Source organism: Struthio camelus, chromosome 4, assembly GCF_040807025.1.
Source record: "Struthio camelus isolate bStrCam1 chromosome 4, bStrCam1.hap1, whole genome shotgun sequence".
Taxonomy (NCBI): domain Eukaryota; kingdom Metazoa; phylum Chordata; class Aves; order Struthioniformes; family Struthionidae; genus Struthio; species Struthio camelus.
In genome coordinates, this window is record NC_090945.1 from 84,821,406 (window position 1) to 84,847,336 (window position 25,931).

At 42.7% G+C, this 25,931-nt stretch overlaps 1 protein-coding gene across 3 annotated transcripts in view; it reads left to right on the forward strand.

Moving 5' to 3' along the window:
* The window catches only part of ATRN (attractin), a 148,302-nt gene that overhangs the window by 16,554 nt on the left and 105,817 nt on the right, over positions 1 to 25,931 (forward strand). For all 3 annotated transcript variants that reach the window (XM_068943817.1, XM_068943818.1, XM_068943819.1), the window contains exons 2-3: positions 17,245 to 17,328; positions 21,158 to 21,271. In XM_068943817.1, coding sequence (XP_068799918.1) covers positions 17,245 to 17,328; positions 21,158 to 21,271 — 198 coding nt within the window. The remainder of the gene's footprint in view (positions 1 to 17,244; positions 17,329 to 21,157; positions 21,272 to 25,931) is intronic.

Sequence of the window (25,931 nt, forward strand, 5' to 3'; positions counted from 1 at the left end):
TTTTCAATTACTGAGGGTGCACTTTGCCAAGCCTTTAACGCTGGTCTTGTGATTTAGCAAAATGGAACAAACAGCGTATTTTGAGATGAAATAAGTTCCGATGTTTAATCTGGATAGTTTAGTGATTCACTTCAACAACAGTCATCTGATGATCTTATGCATCACTCACCGTGACACCCGGTGGAGCTGGCATCTGATAAGATGCGTTACAGAGTGGAAGTCAATAATTGCACTGCCTTTTGTCGTGCAGGCTGCGCTTTTAAAATCTATTAAATTGTATTAGAAAACTAATTTTGCCAGGTTCTTGTTGCTTGTTCCTATTTAGCTTGCAGCTTAGCAGTGTAGACTGGAAGCAGACGTGGATACTTTGTTTTCTAATTGTTAGCCTGTCGGTATTTTCTCAAATGGAAAAAAAAAAATTGTATTAACATTTTAACTGTGTGAAAAGGTTATATTGAGGCCTGTAGCATGCCTGATATAGAGCAACAACCTCAAAAGACCAAAAAAAAAAAAAAAAAAAGGAAAATAATGTGAAGTTCAGTTGAACTTAACATCATTTGTACCCCAAAATCACAGTTTCAGGAAGGCTGACCTTTTGAGGGCTGTGCAGTCGGCCTCAGGTGCTCTTCTGTATATAAAATTAATTTCCTGTAAGTCCATTTTTTTCGTTTTTTGCACTATAATAATGATTTTTTTTTTCAAGTGGAACGTTTGATGTTATTAAGGAAGGCTTTTGCTGCAAGTTCCTTTCTTCTAATTTTGGTCACTGGTGCTTCTACGCTAAAGTTTATGTGCTTAAGCGTTGATAGGTTTGAAACATTCAATTCAAGCCTTTTAGCTTTCAATGGTTTGTGAAATTCAAATAAAATCTCACGTAGAAAGCGATACTAGTGATGAGGAATGGCGGAACCTGTGCAACAACAATTATGTATCTCGTAATTGTTACGTGAAATTGGAATAAGGCATATTTTAAAATTGCTCTAAAAAGCCTAATTGATTAATGTAATTCAAAAATTGATGTTGTTACTGCCCGGTTACTGACATATAATTATGTAATGCTTCCCTGAGATGCTTTTATAAAACACTGATCTTAGCGAGGCACCTGGCGTTTGGTAAGTATCCTCTTTTCAGATGTGGAAATTTGACCGGATTAAGTGAGATGCTAAATGCTGTGCAGCAAATTAGCGGCAGGACCGGGTTTTAGAGTATCAAGGCTTGCTTGGCAGAGCAGTGTATGCTTGTTGACACGTCGCAACGCTGCCCGTGAGGAAATAATTCTGTCTCCGGAGAAGCGAGGATGAACAGTCATGGGAAACTGTTTGGTTTCCAGCTCACCGTAGAGCGGTGGGGATCATGGGCAACAGAGATACAGCTCTGAACCTAACCTAGAATAAATGACCCAGCTGTGACTTTCCCTACGCGCTGTTCATGCGGGAGTTACTTATTGATTATCGTGCCAGCCAGCATTACCAGTATGAAGCGCTCGGTCTCATCTGGGTGTTAAGTCTGCCATGCAGCTAGGACCTAGATTCATTTGGGCTCAGAAGCAGGAGCAAACGGTATTTCGTTTAACTTGCAAATTTTGCATGAGCTCTGCAGAAGATGTCCTGTTTGCTCTCTGGTGTTAGAAAGGGCTGTTGTGAAAGGTCTCGTTCTGCGCTGGACAGGCTAGTTTAATAATTGCCTTTGGCCGGAGAGCTGTGTCTGCTTTCAAGGGTTTTGTACGTCTGCTGTTCGTGAAACGCTTTTGGATTTTGCACTGCGATTTTCGCTCACGCGTAACAGAGAGCGGTGGCTCAAGTTAAACTTCTGAGTTAACGGCGCAGCGCTTGAACAATGAACGCTCAGCACTTTTATCAGTTCTGGCTTTTCCTGTCATTTGAATACTTGCCCTTTTGGACAGTAATATAAGGGGGGAAAAAGTTTATTGTGTAATTTGTTACGTAGTTGATGGCAAGTGCTTAAATGCTGCTGGTCCTTAGTGCTCTTGCGTTGTCACTGCCCATTAACCTTCACGTGAAACGGGTGGGAATGCCGGGACGTGCCGTACCTAGGGCAGCCTTTCCTTTCTCACCTGTAATGTTTAACTAATGGCAAGCGGTTAATTTGCTTTAATTTTGCAGTTAAAACTGAAATTGATTCATGTGCTGGGGAACGGCATTTCATGGTTTGAGAACTGTCGGGTGCTTCAGAATCGGGTTGTTAAACTTGTCGGGGTGAGATTCGCATCCCGTAAGTGAAGAGTTAACCAGCTGGAGTATCGAACGGCACACGTCCACTTTCTCCAAAATAGGGGTTGTAATTAGTGGAACAATTTGAGCGCAAGCCAGTCTGCACAGCCTGGCTCTTCTAAATAAATACTTTAAGCAAGTCTTGTCTCCCTTTTCCCAAATCAGGCTTTAATAAATAAATAAATAAATGAGGAGACGCGAAAAGCTCAAAATAGTACCGCAGCGCTCTTGGCAAGCGAGAAAGCATCCGTTTCTGCACACGGGACGGAGGGGGAGAAACAAGTTGGGTCCCTGTCCTGTCTCTTGGCTGGCCTTGCTGGACCCGGCCTTCCACGATGGCCCTCTTTCGTCCCAGGGCTCCTGAGAGCCGGGACCTCGCTTTCTCTCTGCTTTCGTGGGAATCGTGCCTTTTACTTGTAGTCCTCCGCGTTGAGATGACAGCCCTGCGTGTCAAAGTCCCAAAGGGCTCTAGCCTGACCCGTGCTATGGGAACCCCACTCAGCCGAGCTCGCTGCAGTCCCCGCGCTCCGGCTCCTCGGCGAAGCTCGGAAAAGGGACGTGTCGGCGTTGACGTTTCAAAGAAAATATGGAGCAGCCTGGCCTGTTCCTCGAACCTTTTGCATGCAGCGACTGGTATATTTACCTTATTCGTGGGTCAAAGATTGGATTTCTTGCTGTTATTGCTTGGCTGCTTCTGCCCTGTGCCATAGATTATCTGCCACCGAGTAATTTAAAGCATAGTAAGACAAGAGGTAGTTATTGCCCTCGGAATACATTGATACTGCCGCGGTTAAGTCTGTAAAGCATACAGCTTTAATTTTCCTCCTTTTGATAACCCAAGGTTTGCTGTTTGTATCGTTTATTGTGCTAAATAGAAGTGGCCACCTTCTTCTTTCGCCAGGGATGCCGGTGCGCGTTCATCCGCGGCCCGGCCGGGCAGGGCCGTTCTGGGCCAAGAATAAAAGCGCGGGCAGGAGGACGACGGCCTCGTAGGCAGCTCATCGCTCGCCTTGCAGCAGAAGCAAAAGGCTAGCGCGGGTCGGAGCGTGCCGGTGACGGCGCGGACCGCGGAGGTGTTTCAGGCTCCGCGGGCGGCAACGCGGACGCCGTGGAGCAGACGATGCAGCACTGTGCCGGAGCGAAGCACTCGACGTGAAGTGGATCTGCTTCCCCCTCCGGAGTGCTCCGCATAAGTGATTCCTCTAAGACCTTCTGACGAGGGGAAAAACTATCGGGCCGTGTTTTTAGCAGGGAGCGTTTTCATAGAAGACTTTCGAACGGTGCTCGCGGGAGGGTGTTTGGTTCAGCGATTTTTTTCTGCATCGTGTTATAAGGCCTCTCGGTCACTGATGGAGTAGCTAACCGAAACCACAAGAAGCAGATCGGAGAACCAGAATGAGGACAAATCTTCTTCCCTTCCAGTTTTTCTTAGCAACAAACGTGAGCAGCGTAACGCTTGTACAAAATAAAGTATTAGCGAGAACATGCTCTTCCAAAAGATATTATTGGAGGGAGGAAAGAATTCCCGATGACTAAAGCCTCAATAACAGGGTGGGATTCCTTATTTTTCGTGCGGTTAAAATGAGATGAGGCCTGTAAATCATGCTCAGTTCGTTAGCGAAGAGCGAGGTGGTTTCAAAACTTTGCAGAAGTAGCGTTGAGCCACCGTCTTTGTTTGTGTTATAAATCTGTTGGGAGCAGATGGAATTTCTTTTTTCTTTTCTTTTCTTTTTTTTTTTTCTTTTTCACGAGGCTGTCCAAGAATAACTCCTTTTTAAGTCATTTCAGAGGCGATGCGAAAGGTGCATATGGCAGACTTGGACCTGGAAACAGTTCCAAACGCAAAGATTTCTGCAGCTATGCCTTCCCTGGGGGAGCGCCCGCCTGAGCTGCTGCACTTGAGGGACGCTCACGGTTGCAGTAGTTTTGGGGGTCCTCCAGCGTCCAAGTGATCTGTCTTTTTGCGTTTGTTTTCTTGTTTGTTTGCTTTTCTTAAAAGGAGGCTTTCTTTGCCCCGCGTTGATCCTCCAGAGAGCTGTACGTTAGACCCGCCAAGGCTTACTACGAGAAAGGAAAGGGAAGAAACGTGCACGCGTCTCTGCCGCCGCTCCTGCGACATCAGTAGGCTGGCGGTTGTGACCTTCCCTGCGCTGCCGAGCTGTTTCGCAGGCAGACGCTCAGTGCTGCTGATCGTTTACGGGAACGCTAACAGGTTTTGGGTGATGAGGATTGTACGGTGAGGCTGTTGCTAAAGGCTGCACTGACACAACCCGAAAACTCCGCTTTGTTTGCGAATGAGGTCATCTTTTTCCAAATTTTACCCTTAAAAGTAAAATGATTTCCTGCAGTCTTTGCTTGATGGAAATGCATTTAAAAACACTGTCTTTTTGGAGCTTTTTTTGGTGAGTTCTCTTGCTGTTTCCTAGATCCCTGTAAGGAAGCAAGACAGGTGTGTTAAGAGCCAAGAATATATCTAGGTAACAACTGCTACCGAGTTTGTCCTTAAAGTTAACGTGCAATTTTATTTAATGAAGTGTAGCAGTTTAGTTTTCGGTGGCCTAAAAACCGCCCGTCTTGCTAAGGGAGGCAAGCGTAAAGTCATCGACGCCTTGCTGTCCGCAGGGAGGCGGAGGAGCGTGCGCTGGTGTTTGAAAAGCACTCGACCTCCCTGCCTGCTTGAGCTCAAAGCCGTTGAGTTACTGCGTTTGCTTTACTTTCTCAGGCTCTTCAGTAAAACATCTGGATGGCTTGAGGAGTGCGGGTTTACTTTGTTCTTCTAAGACGTTTGTGGAAAAATTTAACGGGGTGGGTTGAGCTGTTGGACAAACCATCCTGTGCCAGCGGTAGGATGTTCTCAGTGACGTAATGGACGTGATTTAATAAAATGTGCTTGAAGCGTAGCTTCTTTTCTCCGTTCTCGTAAGCCACGATACAGGCTTGATATTTGGGTATAGACAGAAAATGTCCCCTGACAAATAAATGGCAAATAAATGAAGGACAGCTCACTAGCTGAGACAACATTCGTGGAGCTGATCGAAGTGATATGCCCTTGCTGACTTTTTCGGAGGAATTTCGTTAGCTGCTAAACTTTTCCTAATAAAAGTCTGCCCAAACACAGGAGGGTTTGCATACGTGTTTTGTGTTTGCATAATGTACAGTTGTATTGCTCTGCCCTTTCTAAGTACCAGCACTTACGTTGCTTGGTTGAACAGGCAGGTTGGCGTTAATACATGGATGTACTAGAGCTGCGTTTTGATGGGCAATTAATTCCTGACGAGCCTTACAGTTAAATACAGCTTTTGTTTGTTGGATTTTTTTTTTCTTCTTGTTTGCCATCTTAATGCCAGTTTTTTTTTCCGTGTTGGAATATAACCTATTTAGGCAGTAGTGTGACTGTCTTTGGGGGCGTATCATTGAGATGAGCACAGCATCCTGTTGGAACAGAAGCGTAAGAGGAGTGAGAAGATGTAGCTATACGAGTGCTCAGTATTTGCGTTTTTAGTATGTAAATAGAGTCCTGCCTAAATTCAAATCTTCTGACTTTTTCTTATTTTGAAGTTTTGTTCTGCTTAATAAAGGGGAACTTCTAAAGGAAGCTAATTGCATACCCTTGCCTTCAAAAAAAAAAATGTTTTAAGAAGCGTTCAATATTTATTTCCCTTTGTTTCTACTTTGGTAGAAATAGCTTTCATTAAAAATGAGTCATATGGGGAAAATACCACTCTTGGGTTTTTTTGCAAGGGGTTACAAATACTTCTTTTTCTCACTGTCATTAAGCATCTATCAAAATAACAATCCACAGGACAGAAAAATCAACTGACTCGGACTAGAAGGTGTCTAAGGGGGAGGGAAAAAGAAAAAGGCCCGATACACTAAATGCTTACAGAACCTGCTTACATTTCTGTACAGAGTATTTATGTGCAAATAAAGTCCCTACTGCCATGTGAAACCAGAATAGATATCTCTGTGCTCATCTTTCTTTCTTCTGGATATTTCCACTCATAAGATGAACGTTGCTTATTCATGTTGCAAAGGTAGCTCCTGCCTTCCAGTTGCTTCTGCCCAAGTGCTGACAGATGTTACATGTGAGGGAGAAGAGCTGGAAACAAATCTAGTTTGGGCTAGACTCACTCCACAGTCGTGCATGAATTAATGGTGTGCTGGCTCCACCTCTGGGCCAGCAGTCAGACTCACCAGTAGACCAGCTCTTCATAACCTTTCAGGTGACCACGCTTGAGGGACTATTGGGAAAGAGAGCTTATGCAGTTGGAGGGAGCGTGGTCAGGAGCAGAACTGAGTGAAATGAGGTGCAAAATGGAATATTTCAATTGGATTTAATGAGAAAAAAGAAACTTGCCAAGAGCAGAAGATGCGTTGGCTTTAGAGACGGGCCATGATGCGTAAGACTTGTCTGAACTACTGTATAAAAGCTCTGTGTAACTCTAAGGCAAAAATTCTAAAAGAAAATTGGGTTGATCAAAACCTTTGGGTTATTTTTGTTATTAGTACTGTGCACTTTTCCCTCTCCCTGCTCTGTCCCCTCCTCAGAGCCAAATAATTTTCCATTCCTTAAGACTTTGATTCTTTAAAATAATACATGTGATGTGTGGAGAAGGACATCTATGGGGGCGGATAGCATATCCCTGTATGATATGAACTTAGACGCTTTATCTCTAGGGGACCATGTTTTCCTGTTTCTCTCAAATTTTAAGTAAACACTGAATGCCTACGTGGATGTTGTGTTTTTCTTAGTAGTAAGGGCTTCCTGAAAACTGACAGCAGCTTGCTTATTATCAAGGTATAATTATATTAATATTTTGTCTCAAAAATCTGTTTCATTATTAAGCATAACATTTTCTTCTGAGGTTATTTTTGGATGCTTAATTGTCCAACGCTGCCGTCATAGGTCGCTCGTGTCAGAAGGAGAAGAGAACAAAAAAAAGGTCCTTTCCTGCTTGCTTTTTATTGGGTGTAGGAACTTGCAAATATTCAGTGCAAACTGTTGCAGCAACAAATCAATGTAAACAAAACCCTGACTGCCCAAAACACGTGTTACAGTCCGGGGTTTCTCTCCCGGTATCGATTCCCTGCTCTTTACGTGACCTTCCCCTTGTTGCTTTAACTAGCAAACTGCTTTAAAAGCTCTTGGGGTGTTGTCGTTCTGTAGGTTCACAAAAACCCAGGAGATCTTGGAACACCCCTGTGTATTGTTTGAATGATTTCTATCTGAAGGTCTACATCCAAATCCTTTTTTCGGGTCCGGACCGAATGGAACTTAACCTTCATACCAGACTGCTTTCTAACCTTTTTTTTTTTTTTTTTTTGAAATGATTTTCTAGGCAGGTAGCACTTACACTTAGCTTAGACGATGACTTCTGTTTTTTTTTTTTTTTTTTTGAATGTCAGGCAGGAAATGAAAGGTATTATTTTTATCCCAGTTAGGAAAGTGGGTCAGGTTATGCTATTTATTTCTAGGAAGACTCAATATTTTCATTTTCTCTTTTTAGTGGGAAAGTGCTTGATCTTTGGCTGGGCTGTTTCTGTAAATCCTGCTGCTGGTTACTGTGCTCTGTCTTTGGCCTAGAAATCAGCAGCGGAGGGGGCCTAGCTTGAAGCTAGAGTAGAACTGACTTTAAGCATGCTTCTCGAGGGTTGACGTGGAGCATTTCTGGGGGCACAGGCGACGAAAAACTGGGCAGCCGTTTTATGCCTGGCTCTGGACAAGAGGAGGGGTTGCTGAAGATGGTTTTGCATTGCTTTTCGAGTCTTGAGTTTGTGAGTCTGTCTTAGCAACCTGGAAGGTTAAGTGTGCAGCTCAACCCCGTTTCATTTGCAGTACAATACACGTGTCACCAATGGAGGCTTTTGCTCGTGTTTAAATGTAGCGCTGGTAACTTGAAAGCTTATCAGAGTAAAGCGCTCTTCAACTGCGGGAGAATATTGATGTGGCTATAAATCCTGAACACGTGTGGCTTTAGAAATTGCAATTATGCCATATTTCCAAGGTACACAGGTGGGCTGTGCTGTGATTTAAATGCTTATACAGGTACTAACGATAAGTTTTGGACTAAAGGCAAGTTTCTGATTTGGGGAAACTGCTGAAAAATCATCAGTCAAACCTTGTGGGCTATTTGCAACTGCAAGTGAATTACAATTAACTTTTGAAACAGAAGGGAGGGCAGACTAAAAAGTGAAAGGATGTTGACTGCTAGAAAAGGGGATTCACAGTGGTGAAGTCAGAAGTGCAACGTGTATCCAGGAATCAACTGAAATAGCTCACCTGTAAAATATTTTTTGCGTGGATTATTAATCCTTCGATCTAGCAAGGTCCTGAAAAACTTTTCTAAATGGGCATTACAGTGTTGAAGTTTATGTAAACCAACCGTATGTGTAGATTCTTTTGCATTAGAATTACACTGATTGTCTTTTACCCTACCATGAGTTGGAAATTTTGTAGGTATGAATCCAGATGATACAAGCAAAAGTTCTTAAACAGTTCTTAAATCAGAATTTAATTTAAGCTACAAAAAATTATTTATTAAAAGAGTGAATGATGATGAATTTAGATTAATAAAAGATCCCCCTCCAAATAAAAAAAATTAAGGATTGGGGCTAAAGTTTGACAAATGCAAACTGGAATTTGGGCACGGATTATTTAAAAATATATATATATATATCCTTTTAATCAACAGTTTGTGGCAGTGCTGCTCAGTATATTCAAAATATATATCTTTTTTCTAGAGGATGTACTTCGTTTAAGCATAGGCTATTGACTGTGTCTTATATTTTACTGGAATTCAGGCTGGTTTCTCTAATGCAGTGAATTTTTTTGATCTTCCAGTTGTAAAGCGTGATAGAACCTGACTGGCTTTAGAGATCTTTCATCATTAGTTTGGCAGCCTTTGATGGTTCTCTTTGACGGTTGCAATACTGTATTTTCTCATTACTTCAGCCTTGCAGGTTGTTGGGTTTTGGGCAACGTCAAGGCAATTAGCTTGGGGTAGGACTGAATATTTGCAAGAGCTCTTTGTCAAAGTTTGTGAGATTCGTTCTGTGGTTGCGTGCAATGGAAAGGATGTACGTGTGTGTTATTTTTCTTTTTCTGCTGCAAAGTTAGATGCTTTATAATATGTGAGCTTTATTTACTTCTGCTCTGCACGGTTGGTTCCGCTTACCGAGCGTGAAGCAGACAACGTATTGCTGTAAAATCCGGCGGTGTTTCAGGACCACCAGTGGAGGATGCGAGCCGAGTTTTTCTAGGCATTATGAACACTTGCAGCTAAATAATCTTGATTTCAGAGAACTAGGCCAAGATCCAATAAATGGATTTGTGAACAGATGGGGAAAGCATAGCGCAACTGTTAGATCGGTTTAATAAGCAACTGTTACAGCACGCACCGTCTGCGTGGCCGCTGTCTCAGGTACAGATGTTGCACGTATAGGTGTGCTTAAAGGGAGGTAATGAAGTGGCCTTTTATCATGATAGCATTTCTGCACATAGCAAAGACACCGTATAGAGTGCTTTTTAAAAAAATTGTCACTTAATCAAGATTGGAGTTACTGTGGTTTGGAGGAAGAAACCACTGTCTTGATAATATGTACAGTGATGGTAGTGTTCAGCCACAGAAATCAACACTTCCGAAACAGTGTTCATTTGAAGGAGAGGCTCCTACAGGGTAAAGTGCCCTCCCCTCCAAATTTGAATGAATTTAAAGAATTTGCAATAGCCAAGATGAAGACTGATGTTCAGATTTGCACTGCAGTTTGGATGTATGGATCTAACTGAGGTTATGCAGTAAACAACGGCATTTTCCTCAGTCACTGAGGTGGGGCTAGAAATAAAGATACAGGATGATAGGGATCTGTGTTTGGCTTGTTTTCATTTGAATTTAATTGCTGGATAAACTTGATCGGGCAGAAGGAGGCAAGAACCTCAGAGGAATTTAGAGCGGGTTTCAAGTATTGCATCCGCATTCAGATGTTCTTGCAAGGTAGCCTTTAACCTACAGTTTTGAGGTAGTGGTGAAATACCTGCATCTTTTGAGATCCTGCGTAGTTTTGCAGTGACACTCCAAAAAATGGCAGAGAAGGGGAGAAGCCAACTTTTCCTTTGTTTCTACTGTCCACATACTGAGGTTGGGTAATTTGGTGTCTTGTCAAACGATTTGTCCATGGGTTTAATTCTTTCACCTGTTTTAACTTTGTGTTTAGGTGAGAGAGAAAACAAGTCTCTTCTATAAAAAAAAAAAAGAGCTGAAGTACATTGACATTAAATGCCTTTGAAATTCCTCTCCTTCCGCAGCAGAAGAGCTGGTCGGGCAAGTGAAACTTTAAAGGAATAACTAGAGAACTAGGAGGAGCTCGGGGAGTGGTTCTGCTTACTTAAGTCAAGGAGGGGACGCTTTTGGAGAACAGTGCTGCTGACCATGCTGAAAGCAGCTGACAGCTCCAGGGGGATGATGGCAGAGGCACCAGCCAGCCAAAAAGAGACAGCTTGGGTGACACGTGTTTTCAGTGACAGCCAAAGAGGAGGAGCTGGGTTAGAGTGTCAAGAACGGGAGCCCAGTGGAGATGATGGTGGCCAACTGGAAGGGGTCCGTGCTCGAAAATATTCGGTTTCTAGCTTGTTAACTTACGATTGTTAGGACTAGAATGAACCATTTGTGCCTTCTTTTATATCTTAGGCCATAGACATTCACTCTTGTCTTCTTTGAAGACCAGCAGCTTGACAGGTCGAAGAACATCTTTCAAGATGTTTAAGCAGTTTGTAAGCATCAATGGTGCAGGCTGTAACATAGACAGGAGAGGCTGCGATGATGCATTTTATGTGATACAATTTCTCTGACCATCCTCTCTCAGACCTTGTTGGGATTTTCAGACTCTGCCCTTATCTCTGATCAGTAGCCACAAAATCACTTTCCGTATTTTTACATATCTCGCACCAAAGGGCAAAGCTAATGTGTCCTTTGAAGAAACTCCTTTTCCCATATCAAATGAACTGTGTCAGTCAGTTTGATTTTTTTTTGAAGCAAGATATTTCTTTAACATCAATTCAGCTGTACCACAGAAAGGGTGATGAAAATAGAAGCTATTAAATGTAGAGCATGACTGTCACGTTGTTCTGACCTCTTTGCCAGGGTGAAATCGACCGAGTAACATGGAGGGACTCTGAAGGACCTGGTTCTCTCTGTGTGTAACCCTGAAGGCAATGCAGAGGATGTTTCTGTATGCCCTGGACTAGCGAGGCATTAGTATGGGCATGGTTGAAGACACTCTTCGGTTGCATAGCCTTCAGATTTTCTAGGTCTTTTGCGACTACGTGCCTCTCTGTTGTGGAGCGCGGTGGTATATGACGTGGGAATTTCAAGCTCTTGCTGTCTGAACTGAGTGTTCGCATTGGCTGGAGTCATAGCAAGCTAGTGTGGGACACTTTTTCTGCCTTCGCGCCTTGATAGAATTGCTCTAGTGTTCTTCGCTGGGACCATGGAGGTCCTCTTTCAGGTTGTGACCTTCCTTTAGATACTGTATCAACTTCCCACCACCAAGGGTGGAGGACACGATCAGGGCTTTGTCTTGAAGTCAGGGGGAGGTGACAACATCCAGAAGTGCTAACCCTAGAGTATTTGCAATCATAGGTTAGGGCTGCCTTCAAACTGGATGCAGAAATCAGTGCGAAACACTGCGGAGGACTACCTGAAAAAGCATCGGGGGAGCAAGCAGTGATTTTGCACTCTTAGTTGTAGAGCTAAGGTGATCAAATTTGAGACTTCCGCTATTAGCGGGGCAGCAGCGACTTTTGCATGAGTTTGCTCATCTCAAGGATGGTTCTGTTGTCATTTCAGTTGTACTGGGGGTTTCAGATGTGCAGAATTGGGAGGATTCTCTATACACATGGTCTTTGTTTAGGTACCTTTTTTTGCTTACGTCCAATCCTTATCAAACTTGATTTTCCAAGAGTATCTTTACCTTTCTCTGTGTGAGACTGGGTATGTAATTAATGATTTCTTTCTGGCTGTACCTGTGATGAGACATCTAGTTGGCAGAAGAGGGGACCTGGCTGTTACATATTTTAGAAATTCATGGAATAGATGCATGGATTTAGTTGATGTGTCTATCTCATCTTGTATGTGGCTTATCACTGTTCCGTTGTCTATAAATTAGGATATTTTCTTACGGCTCACCATAAAAGGATATACCCTCTAACCTCAAGCACTGCATTTTTGAGAAAATAACAAAGCTGAATTGTTCATCGTTTTAGGATAGCATGCCATTGTTCTGGCAATAGGCTGTAAAAGCCCTTTCTCTATTAGATGCAAGTTCGAATTTAACCGAAACAATGGCTTTTAATTGTGGTGTTCTTGAGGCAGCACAGCAGCACTTGGGAGAGAGAAGGAAAACTTATTGTTTGCATCAGGCTCTAGTTTTAGTAACCTCCAAAGTAGGTGAAGAACCATTTTTTTTTGTTGTTTTTAATGGCAAGACCATGCTAATGAATGAGAACGCTGGAGCGTGCTCTGTGGCATTAAGCCACCTTGCGGTCTTACTGAAAAGTAACGCAAACCATTTTGGGATCCATTGATGTCTTGGCGAGGTGAAGGATTAGTGTGCTGCGTGAAGCCAATCAGCCTGCTTACCTTCAGTGAGTAAAGAAGAAAAGGAAGTTTGTGTTTTCTGTTATTTTAGTTCTTCTCATAAATAAGTATATTCAGCAACTTGATTATCAATGTATAGTGTACCTTTAATGTTGCTACGGTTTGGAAATAAGTGCCTCAAAATGATTTACTCCCAAGTTGTAAGGCACTCTTGAGTTTCAGACTTTCGTGCACTTAGTTATGAGCAAGAGGACTGTTTCAGATTTAATAGATGGTAATTGGATAATGGCTTTGAGTCTTTGCCTAGCTGTGTAGATCATGTCTCCGTAGGAACTTTGGCAGCGTATCCTAATTTATATTTGAGAAGTGCACGCTTCTAATATTAACCGTATTACTATTAAAACCATATGTATTTATCTGAGATGCTCAGGTGCTCCGACATCGCTTTTCACCTAACGTTGTCCCAGGAGATGCCGTCGCTTGATGTCCGAGTTTCTTGCATTAGCCTTGTGCTTTTTGGGGGGGCTGCCAGAACTGGGGGGAAGTATCTAAAAACACAGAATTGCTTTATGTAAAATACTTCTTTGCAGCAGGCTCTTTTCATCGCTTCCCTTTGGTCTTTGCCTTACAAAAAGGTGATGTGCGGAGCGCTCAGGGCTCGAGCCCTTTGGATACGTGTCGAGCAGTAGGTTCAGCTCACTAACCCCATCCCTTTATTCCGTTTGATTCCTAAATACTGCATTCCAGTTGAAAACCAGTGAAAAATTTCCATCGGCTCTAAGTAACAAAGCTGCCATCTGGTATCGTTCGAAACAAGCCTGAGTAGCGCCCGCATGAACATACGTACGTATTTTAAAATCAGACTTTTGTAAACAGATTCTTGCAATATTTTTTTTTTTTTTTTTCTAACCCCGGTGGTTTTAAAGTCGGCACTGCAGCTCTGGAGGTGTTAAACTTGCTGTCGAGCTTTGTGCGTGTTATCCCGCTGTTGTGTGTGTATATGTGTGTGTTTATGCAGCACGCGCAAAACCCGAATGACCTTGCTTTTTTCGTTTTCGTAGGGTGCAGCAACTGCTCGTCGCAGAGTAGTAGTAGCGCGGACGTAACGTCCTCGGCAGCCTTTCTAAGCCTGAGCAGCATGGGAGGAGGTTTATATACTACCGCGCTGACGAACAAACAGGGAGATCAATAGCTTTCCGAACTTCGCGGCCCTTGGGTTTGCGTCCGAGTGATAGGACTGTAAATGCGCAAACTAAAGTTGAGCTGAGCAGTGGGAGAATAAGCGGCAGAAAATGCCCCGCTACCCTTTGGACTTTATCTTTCTAGCGTGTTAACCAAAGGACCTTGGATCCTGCTGGCGTCGGTAGCGCGTTACGTAGTTGTGGGGTTTCTCTAGTGCGTCCCGTGAGAGCGGTCCTGGCGGTAAAGCCCCGTCGCGCAGCACCTTGCTCCCGGGCCGTTTCTCCTCCGCGCGTTCCCACGCCTTTGCTTTTTTGAGTCTTTTCTCACAGACGAAACCAAAACGTTGCCTAGAGCCCGGCCTGGTCATCGAGACCCACAAATCCTGCACGAGGCGCTGTCCTGCGTAGCGCGGCCAGGCCTCCGTTGGTGGGAAAAGGGCGTTTGTTGGCTTTGGTAACTCGGGCTAGGCGCTCCGTTGAGCTTTCCTTATTGAATTATGAAGATAAAGTTCCAGCCTTAGTTTGCTTTTTGTACTGAGTGTTGATCCCTGTCTGACTTGGAGCGTGTCTTTGCGAGAGACGGTTTATAGAGCTAACGCGTCTCTCATAAGGTCCTGCCTCTTCCAGGCTGGAGAAGTGATAAGGACTTCGCTCCTGTTTCTTTTGCTTTCACAGACTTGAACGTGCTCGTTTTTTGTGGGGAATGGCAGCGGCTTCCAAAGCTTAGTAAGGAATCCGAATAGCTTGGAGATTATTTAAATAATACCGTAGCAAGGAAACTTGACTTGGGTTATTTTTAAAACTAAATTTGTTTTTTTTTTTTTTTTTTTTTTGCCTTGCTTAAGTACGGCTGTAAATCACATCAATGTTGAAATGCTCTTTTTTTTTTTTTTTTTCCTCTGAGATTTTGGGTTTTTTTTTTTTTTTGCATTGCTCTTCGTAGTGTTTCTGTAGTGAATCATTTAGTCATTACTTCCAGAGAAAGTTGTTCGTAGTAGAGGCTTTTTGAGAGCTTGGCAGATTGCACAAGGTTGTTTTGAGCTTGTGAGCCTTGCTTAGGGCTCCCAGAGTTTGTTTACTCCTGGTTGCATGCAAAACGCTGCCAGCGGCGAAGAGTCAATACAGTTTGCTTCCTAGGTTTTCTCTGGGTGTTATTTTCCAAAGGCCAGATTTTTTTTTTTTTTTTTTTTTTTTTTTTTTTACAGAAAAGGACCAGATACTGTTGCTCACAGTTTGGAATTTGCATCCGTTTTTGCAAATACAGATAAGTAATTTGAATTCTCAAAGATGTTGAGGCCTTAAGAATCGGTGAAAGGCACAGACATTCCCCGTGCTCCTGAAAATTGAACTTTTTTTTTTGTTTTTCTTCGCTTGCCTAAATGTAGATCTCCTGCAGAACGTCAGGAACTGAGTTTTAAAAGTCTTAGGTTACGTTTTTGAGGTTGGAAAAGTGTAATCATAAATCAGTATGGAGAAGGAGGAAGTTAGTTTTTCAAAGTTTGTATCAGAAGTGAACCTTGTGTGAATTTAACATTGCTCTTTGGCAGACTCTGGGAGACCGATTTGACTCAGTCAAAATACCTTAAAAAAAATCTGATAACAACATTAACAGGAGGAAAAGACATAACAAAATGTTCCAAAATACTGCTATTTTGGGGACTTGCAGTATTGCTTCCTTCTCCTTTCTGCCAAATTTGATTTTGCAGAGTGTTTTTATTTTGCTAAAACCGTACTTTAAGTAGGACGATTGAGTTATGCCAGAAGGCTTTGATTTGCTCTGCCCGTGTGCCGATGGTGGAATTTATAACCTTCCCCGGATGCAAAGGTGGTGAGCCAAAGAGCTATATTAGATCTGCTGCCCTGAGCTCCTGCTGGATCCATCTCCTTCAGCCTCCAAACCGTGGTTGTGTGCTCCTGAATGAATTTTGATCTAAACACCCCTGCGAGCTCGGCGTTGTTTGCTCTTTCTTCTTTGGCCATCACTGCAGTCGGTGTCTGGGGAAGCACAGTTGTCTAGTATTGGCACCTGTACAATGTTTTGCAGGTGTTAACAAAAAGATGTTTCTTCTTCTTTACTGACTTTGTTCTTTTCTCTCTTTCTGTGGTGGTCTGAATTTTTGATAGTTTTAAGTGCTGGTATTTACTGAGTGTCCGGGGATGAATGATTCCAGCTGTATTTTCTACTTTCATGCCCTTGTCCAAAGTCCTTTGCCACTATCAGATGGTCACCTCCCACTTTGTAGGAGCAAAGGGGAAGGGGCTGTTCATAGCGTAGTCCTTCAGGCACCGTCCTGGCAGCGGGGACCACTCAACCTCTCTCACGTTGATTACCTAACGTGGGCTGTAAGTCTCCCCAGCGCTGTGAGGGTGGTTGACCCCTGGAACAGGTTGCCCAAGGAGGTGATGGAGTCTCCATCTTTGGAGATACTCAAAACCTGATCAGACACGGTCCTGGACAGCCTGCTGTAGGTGACCCTGCTTGAGCAGGGGGGTTGGACCAGATGACCTCCCAGAGGTGCCTTTCAACCCCAGCTACTCTGTGATTTTTGTGGCTTCTAGAGAGATGAGGATCTGGATAGCAGTAACACTTAAATTTTAGAAAACCAATACAAAGGGGATGGCGTGGGGATGGGAGCGTGCAACGAAAAGTTGAGAGATGCACAGAACTGCCATGTTCTGAGGTCATCTTGATTTATGCTTGAGAGATTAAGACCCTATTTCGCAGTCCCTATAGAAATCAGTCCTCTGTTTGGTCTGTAAAGAGATCCTAAGGGAGTTTGAAAGAGTCAAATGTAGACTGGGCGAGAGGTTGCACCGTGGAACCCATCTGAAATTCTTCTCAAGAATTGTGTTGTTTGTATAAATAAATAGTTTAGAAAAAATTTTATCTTTTCTGTTAACGAATTATGTTTGCTAGCTGTGCAGCAGTTGTCTGTATATTACTCTGTGTGGAGGAAGCTTTTTTTTTTTTGGTGCTGATTAGAGAAGAATACCATCAACCTAATAGCAAAAGCATCACTCTTGATTGTCGTTCTCTAAGGATAGTCATAAAAAAGCGTATGGAAAGAGTTTAACAGCAGAATCCCAATTGCCTCATCGTTTGTTTAGCATTGTTTTAGGTTTGTTTGCTAATGGCTGTTCAGTAAATGAGAATCTAATAATGGATCTTTTAAATTCAGGATATCCTTTATGAGCCTTTAATATTATTAAAGGCTAATGCTTGTTTTTACTTATTTACAGACTCACTGGACCTTCGGGGTATGTGACGGATGGTCCTGGAAATTACAAATACAAAACAAAATGCACCTGGCTCATTGAAGGAAGGTGAGTGTAATAAACATCTGGATTTTTAGACAGCGATATTTATTGTAACTTTTAGGTGAGGTTTAACTGCAGTGAATATCTTGAGATCTCATCGTGGCTCTTTTGTTATTGTTGTTGAAACTTGATAGGGCAGCACCTGGTTACTCTTGATAAATAAGGATTTTTGTGCAAATGAGCCCTGCAAACTAACGTCTCAATTTGGAGGTTGCTGTATAAAACGTGCTGAAACTTTGCATGGCAAATAAGAATAAATGTCTCTGTGTGAATTAAAATAATAAAAAATTAACTGCTATCTTAGTGGGCTAATCTGATGCTTGAGCCTTACTATGTATTTAGCTTTTTGGCATTATGAAAGACTAGAAAGAACAAACTGTGTAACAGCTCTTCTTTGTAAAGAATCAATTTCTGTAATGTTGCACTTGAGATGCCTGTTTACCCGGTAGGTCGTGATGGCTTCAAAGGGACCGCTGACCTTTTGCAAAGGACTTCTACATGGTAAAAAGTCCCTCAGAACTCTTCCCCTAGTTTACCTGTTTTTGCTGTATTTGATCTCTATGTTGCTTATGGTGATCTCTTGCCGTGATTTTTAGATATTGCCCGTTTAGTGCTATCCTCTGACTGTCCGCTGATTAAAGGTACAGCAGTTCAGGATGTCTGCGTTGTTTGCGGGTTTTTTTTTTTTGTTGTTGTTGGTACCAGACTGACACCAGGACAGTAAAATCAATCTGGATAGCTGTTAAAATTTTGTATGGTCAGTCATGATGCCCTGAACAGCTTTATGTTAAGCCGTATTCTGTACTGCTGCCTGAATCTGTAAGTAGACTTGTATGAGAGGTTTGTGAACAGGAACAAGTCAGGTGAAAGCATGGATGATTTCACTCGCATTGAAATCGTGTAAGCTCAAGTTGCTCAGCATCTTGGAGGATCAGAACTTATGAAGAGCCCAGGGTACGCTTATTTTTAGTTGTTTCTTTGTTTGAGAGGTCTGATGGGTGGGGGTGGAAAGGTATTTGCTTGGTCTACTTCAGACATTTATTTTGGGTGAGTAACTTAAATGCCTAAGCTCCCAAGATACTCACAGGTGAGGGCTAAGCTGTCCCAGAGAGCCATTGAGAACCTAAAATTGGGAGCCTAGCACGCACCATTAACTACATAAGGCATCCATATTTTTAATATAGTTAAGACTAAAGTTAAATGTCTTAAGCGGCTCCACCTCTTAATTATTGTAGGTAATAAAAACATAGCTGCAGCCAGTTTGGAATTATAAATAATTAGGAAATGTTTTAAAAGGATGTTAAGGAAATGTTTTAAAAGCAAGTCCAGTCCAGTGAGCGTAAACCTCATCCCCCCTGTCCCCGAAGGCTCCTTTGACCCTATTTTTATCAGAAGTGAAGTGCTTCTCACAGGTCCCTGATAATGTCACCGTAACTGCTCCTTCAGCTAGTACTGGAAGGCTTCCTGGGGAAATACCATTTTGTAAGGGTTGAACCGAGATCTTCACAGCAGGAAAGATGTGTACAAACGTGTTCCTTCCTTATCCATAAGCAGGCATTTTAGTAGGTCTCCTTTACCTACTTCTGCCTGTTTGTACCCTGCTGTCAGAGGATGCTGGTAAGCAGAAAGGAGCTAATTCAGCTGCTTTAATCGGCATGTGAAAATAGCCAAAAGTCTTTGCCGAGTGTGAAATTCCCGAAGGGATCTGCGCTCTGAAAACGTCTTCTGCAAAGCTGTTGAGTTGTGCTAAGTGCCTTCACCTCAGTGCTAGCGTGCTGGTATGTAAAGGGCTTTTTTGGTTAGCAAGTAAAGGTGCAGTTGAAGACCCTAGATAAATTCAGATATAAAATGAGTCATGTGTTCATTAGTGTATGCCTGTTTCCTTTTAGCACCTTTTCTGATGCTTCTTGGCTGTTGTGTACACTGAGCCCTCATCCCAGGGGTATCTTTTTCTTTTTTCCTGGGAAGTATGAGACAAGGCAGATCCAGCCAGCCTCAGGGTCTTGTCTGAGGCAGGACCCGAGTGCCGTGCATCTAGCGTTTCTGCAGATGAATGCTGTCTGTTAATGAGTTGTTAGCTGTAGCATAAATAATCTGTTTCTTTTTGTTTTTGGCCTAAAGCTTTTACTGATTGAGGATTTCTCTCTGCTCTGCAGCTGTCAGGCTGTTAAAGTAGAAGCAGAATCCCTGCAGTTTCATAGGCTGCTCCCTTTTGAAGGGATGAGTATTCTGTACCTTTTCTTTAAGCAAGACGTTATCCTGGAGTTACACCTGCCTCTCTTTTTCCAAAAGCCTGGAAAAGATCAGGATGGCTCCTGAAAAATTACTCTTCTGCAGAATAGCTCCCTTAAGAATTCTCCTTCCGTGGGAAGGAAGGACTGTACAGCAGGCTGACGTTTTATTAATTTATTTGATTAGGATGAGCAAGGGTTTCATCTGAACCCCAGGGCAGTGTTGTTGAAGAGATCATAATGACATGCATCTGTCCTTTCAACAGCTACAGCTCTGGGTAGGAAAAAGCAGCACCTCTGTAGATGCACTGTGCTTGTATCTCAGAGTCCAAGCACAAAGTTAGTGGTGTTTTCACCCCTCTTGGGCTGAGCACTTGGAGGATACTATCCTGAGAAAGGTGTTTCTGGTGTGCTAAATAGGATGTCTGCAGTACCTGCTAGATTATATAGCCAGTGTGGCTTTCATGTGATGCTCTTTGGGTGTAACTCTGCATATTAGCAGTGCAACTAGGAGCACCTAACTGTCGGTTAAGTGGACGCTCACCACTTTTGCTACCCGAAATATTATTTCCATCCCTTCATCAAGGAAATAAAACCTTTTTCCTACAGATACGTTTCATAAGCTCAGGCCTTCTGGTGGTCTTCTGCAGAACTTATGCAAGCAGATGAATGTTCTGCCCCCTTCCCTTCTCGATAGTCAACAGAATAGACTTCTGGACTGGTGCAGTTAACATCAGGGTGTTTTGGAGCATGCTGCACTCAGGTGGAAGGTAGCAGATCTCTCTTTAGGATGTTCAGTTCTTTCGTTCTCAACTGGTGCCCAGAGAAGAAAACCAAGCAACCTGGCTAGCATTTGTAAGGAGTAAAGGGGCATATTGACAGTCCAGGTAATAATTAAAGACCTTCCTTTTGACAGAAATTAAAAGCCCAAGGCCTTCCGTTCTGTCGAAGACAAGGCTCCTCTGCATTCTCTTGACTTGTATTTCCCAGCCCCCAAAAGGTGATGAGCAAGACTCAGCACTTCTTCTTTAGTTTGCATCCACAGTAGAATATTTCAGAAGGTTTCCAGTTCTAAGAGGTTTCCTTCCGGAGGGTTGTCCTGCAGTACTGCAAAAGTAGTAAAGTGATAAGAGTAATAAAGATGACTTTCTGCCAGCTTCCAGGCAAATAATCAATCCTCAGGCCATCATATCAGTCTGCAGAAAATCCCTTGAACGAAATAAAAGGGGATTGGTTAGTTCCCTGATGGTGGCTGTGATTCTTTAAGTGCGTTGTCCGTATGGATTTTCCTTGCCTGGTTCTGCGAAGCCCCATCGTTCTGCGCCGGTAGAGGAACGGCGGGCTGGTTGGGCCCGCTCTTCAGTTTCTGCTGTCAGCGATGGGGGAAGATTTAGGGACACAGTTGTTTTCCTGACCCCAAAGAGTCTGCTCTGCAATACCAGAGGAGCATGCACATGCAAACTGAAAGCCACAGCGCTTCTGAAGTAACTGCAGTTACCCCGAGTAACTCGGCCCCTTTTTGAAGGGGAGCTACGGAGGAACCTGTCGGATGGATTCTGTCCTGTGGGTTGAGTGGCTGATTACAGATGTTTTATTATTTGCAGGCCAAACACAATCCTGAGGCTTCGATTCAATCACTTTGCTACAGAATGCAGTTGGGACCATTTGTATGTGTACGATGGAGATTCAATTTATGCTCCCTTACTGGCAGCTTTTAGGTAAGTCCCACTCGGTAAGAAGCTAGCTGTATGCAATGATGTTTCTTTAACTTGGAGCCTGAAGTCGTATTTGGCTTTTAGCAGTATAAATACGTTCCAGTAATCTAAATATATAATACCGTCAATGCAGCACATATAGTAGTGTCCTTTTGTGCAATTGTCAGCAGCGTAAACAATTACCGATTTGTTTTTGCTTTTACAATGGACAGATCATGTTACTATACTGTTAACGTGTAGTATTTTTTCATGCCCAAATCCTAGTTGTTTTAGATGCAAAAAAATTATCATCGTGTTGTTGAGCGTGAGGTACTTCAGGACGCAAGCTCCTTCCAATGTAGAAAACTGCCTGTTTTTATAAGGTTTTATAAGGTTTGACTATGACAGTCATTTAGCGTATAGTATGTCCCTGTTGACATAAGGCAAGAAGTCAATCAACCAACATTGCAGCCGTATAGCTTTGGAGAACTGTATATATCCTTACATCCTTGAAACTTTTAAAGGCCTTGGAACGGGTTCAGAAACAGCAATGATAAGTCAGACAACCTTGTAAAAATATATGTAGGTAAAACTGTTCTCCTGACAGGTGATTGCTATCTATAAGCAGATAGCCGGTTACCTGTGCCTGTAGTTAGCCTTCTCTTGTGCTGCTTTTCGTTTTCAGAATGGGCTGCTGAAAATGCTTCATGTTTGTTCTCAGAAGTCCTTGTAACCTCTGCGAGAAGGGAACAAGATCAGCATAGTAAAAAAAAAAAAAAAAAAAAAGTGGAGCAAAAAAGTAAAAATTGTGCTTTTTTTTTTTTTTTTTAATGAAACTGAAGTTGTTTTGTAGTGAAAGAATGCTTTCTGTAAGCATTCAAGCCGTAGCCTAAGGTCAAAACAGGACACATAACTAAGATGTTATGTTATTCTCTCATCCTGTTTGAAACCTTCTGCCTTCCAAAAAAAAAAAAAAAAAAAACCCTGTAAGGACTCTTCTGGTATCGTGCCCTGAACTGATGTATGCAAAGAGGAAAAAATGTGATCTTGACTCAGTCTTTTTGCTCTAATCGAGCTAATTTTTAATATACTGTTGAGAAGGTGAAATGATCATAATTTGCGCCTGCAGTTTCTTATGTGTTTACTAAAAGTTATTAGGCTTTTTAAATTGAGGTTGTAAGTAGTTCACGGCATTAACAATTATGATTCAGACTTTAAAATCATCTGTAAATCACTAGGAAGTCTGTGCCTGAGGACAAGCAAGCATGAGCTTAATACTGTAATATTTTTGAAGTAGGAAAAAAAAAAATTCAATTATTTTTTTAATTGCTTCTTTAGATGACATTTGAATTTCATCTTCATTAGTACTGAACTGTGTTGTTCACCAAACCGCATTCAGGAAATAACAGATGCTTCTAATTTTGATGAAGGGTGAAAAAAGCATCTGTTGAAAAATTATCTTTTTCTGATTAAAAAAAAAAAAAAATCCCAAGAATTTTTTTTCAAGAGCAATGTCCATATTTTATTTTTTTCTTAATTTGTATTAAATTTTAGTATTTGCCAGAACCTTCTTTTACTCTTCATTACTTCTGCACTATGCCAGAAGTTTTGCAAGACTGAGCTTTGCACACTGGGACACTGCAAACTTTCAAAGTTTGTTGATAAACACTATAAACTCCACGCAAGCTTCTCGAAAGCTCAGCTTTTGCTGCCTCCCTGACTTGTTACAATACTTGTCTGAGCCCTTGCTTCGTTCGCTGCTCTCACCGTGTTTTCTTGGCTTTCTGATGCTCACGTTATGTTTGTTCAAAAGATGGTTGTTTAGCCTGAACGTAAGATGATCTTGGAAATTCTCAAGACTGGAGTTAGGAAAAATTTAAATGGAGTTTATTAATTTTAACTTCAATGCAAAAAATATTTGCCCAGTGCAAACATTTGCGTAGTGCCAGTATCTGCATAAACTGTTCACTAAACTCTTTGAGGTTAATGTCCTAAGCAGGCCAGTCTTGTGCAGGAAGCTTTTTTTCTATTACGTAAGTTTAAAAATATCTTTGATGGTTTACATTGTGATCATAGGTAACGAGACAGTATAAGCGCGTGTTGCTTCAACTATGCAATAGAAGAACAACTCAGAGGTAGCAGAGATCCAGTGCACTTGTCTGAATAGGATGAAGAAATCTGAAGCAGACTAGACTCGTCTGTCGGTGCTTAACTGTACCCCTGTGAAGCATTTACTGGAGCGGCTCCTACAGTTTATTTTCATACTGTGTTGGTTGACATGGGAGACTTTCCTTCTTCATTTCTTCAGAAATGAGCGTTCTTTTTTGAAGGCCTTTGGCATTAGCTCTGCACTTGGCACTCCAGGGTTGGGCTGCTCCGAAGCACCTCGCGTGTGCTCTTAGGTACCAGATGGACAGTCATTGCGCTAGCACTGGCAGATGGCAGCAGCTGCCCCACGGTAACTTGAACAGACGATTGCTGCGTTGGCCGCTCTGCAGTGATGGCTCGTGAGCTCTTATCCTCAGAAAACATGAGCAACTTGCCTTCTTCTCATTACTTCCAGGTGAATATGGCACTTCTAAACCCAGCTTTATGACCAGTCATAGAAGCAGAGAGTGATTAAGGTTGAAAGGGACTTTTGGAGGTTCATGGTCTGATGCCTCACTCAAAGCAGGGCCAACTCGAAAGTTAGGTCGCATCCTTGCTCAAGGTTTTGTCCGGAGAAGTTTTGAATATGTCTAAGGATGATGATTTCACAGATTCTCTGGACCAGTTGGCCCAGTATTTGACCATACTCATAATGAAAATTTTTTTGCTAATGTCTAATTAGAATTTCTGGTGGTGCAACTTGCGGCTGTTTCCTCTTGTCCTTTTGCTGGACAAAACCCCTTGCCTGGTCCTGTTTTCTCTGTAACTTCACACTAGGTTATTGAAAACAGCGATTAGATTCCACCCCGTTTTCAGCCTTCTCTGCTCCCTGCTAAACAACCCCTTTGCTTGTGCCTCTGCTCATACTTCAGCCCCCGACCATCTTGGTGGCCTTCAGCTGGATTCGCTCCAGTACGTGTGTTGTATTGGAAAGCCAAAATTGGAATCAGTGCAGCCTTGCGAACGCTGAAGAGAGGGGAATGATTGTGTCCCTTGAACTGCTGACTACTTTTTCGGGTGCGTCCCGGTATATGGTTAGCTGTCATCGCTGCAAAAGCACGCTGCTCGCTCGTTCAGCTCGTTGTCCTTCAGGACCCTCAGGTCTCTTCTTCTGAGCTGCTTTTTAGCTGATCTGAAAGCGTTCTCAGCTGGTCCGTTGGCTTCCCTTTCCTTGCCGCATTGGACGGAGACTCCTTGTCTTACCCTTTGTAAGCACTTCACATCTCCTCTGCCTCCTGCTTGCCTGTTCCTGTTGCAATGGCAGTTTTTCTTGTATTCCCCCCAACCCGAGCTTCTTGATCAGTATTGGTAGCCCACGTTTCTGCCACACGCATGCACAAACGCTCTCACTTTCTTCTCCTTTATCCTAAATGCCCTTCCTGCACTAATCTGCACACCCTGCTTACCCCTCAAGATCTACTTGTCTGGCATCGCTTGGAGCAAATGATCAGCTGATAACAGCAGGGTTGTTGCTAGTGAGGATTAATTATATTGAGGAACGCACAAAACATGCTGAGTGGGTATAATTTGTATTCTGAGAGTATCCAGAGGCCCTAAGCAACTTACAGCTGATGTTAGCCAGACGTATAGGAACAAACGGTCCTTGCTTCTGGCACGTATAGGCAGAGAGCAAGGCCCGGGTGCTAGCACCCTGCGTGAAGGAGATGAAGGAACGATTTCATGCCAGAATTTTAGCATGCACTGCATTGCATCTGCCTTTCCCATATATTTAACCAGGTTTTCCTGCTTTTCGTCTGTGTTTGCATCCTCCTCTAATGGAGCTACTGCTCAGCACGTATTCAGCCATGCCCTCTGAAATCGTTTTTTCACTCCTCCTGCTTCCCGAGGTACTGCATGTCCCCTGACGTGTTCTGGCCCTATATTAAACTGGATTGCAATGTGTTTCTTTTGTGCATACGCTCGGTTTGTGGAGCAGTCCTCTTTGCTTTTTGTCCTAGCAGCCTGTCCTCTGCAGCGTTTCGTGTTTTGCTGTGTCTGTTTGCTTCCCGAGTGATGATTTGATGTGCCTTTCAGCACGTTGATTTTTTTTTTTAAAAAAACAAACAAAACCGCAAAACAAACAAAAAGAGCTAACTGGGATAAGGCGAGGAGCAAACGTGTTTGGGATGTTGCTAGAAATGTTCCTGCTGAATGACCTTTTCTTGTTTGCTCCTTCAGGCTGCCGGTGAGCCGGTTGATCCCTTGAGTGCATAACAATTGATTAATCAAAATGACTTTTTGGTAAAAAGTCAGATTTCATAGAGAAACAGAAATACGTTATATCCGAATTGCTTTATTCACTAAACCTGTAATCCCCTCCCAAAACATTAAGGTAGACAAAAAGTTTCTATTTTAGGATTTTGAAAAGATAAATCCTCTAAGTTAAATTGAGGCCTAAAAAGAAGTTTAGAACAAAAAGTCTCTTCGGTCTTCTTGTCTCTTGGTCCTCTTAGACTGTTTCTGATGGACTGCAGAATATAATTTTTATTTTTCTCACAAAGTCAAGTATCCTGCAGCAAGTTTTACCGGCACAACA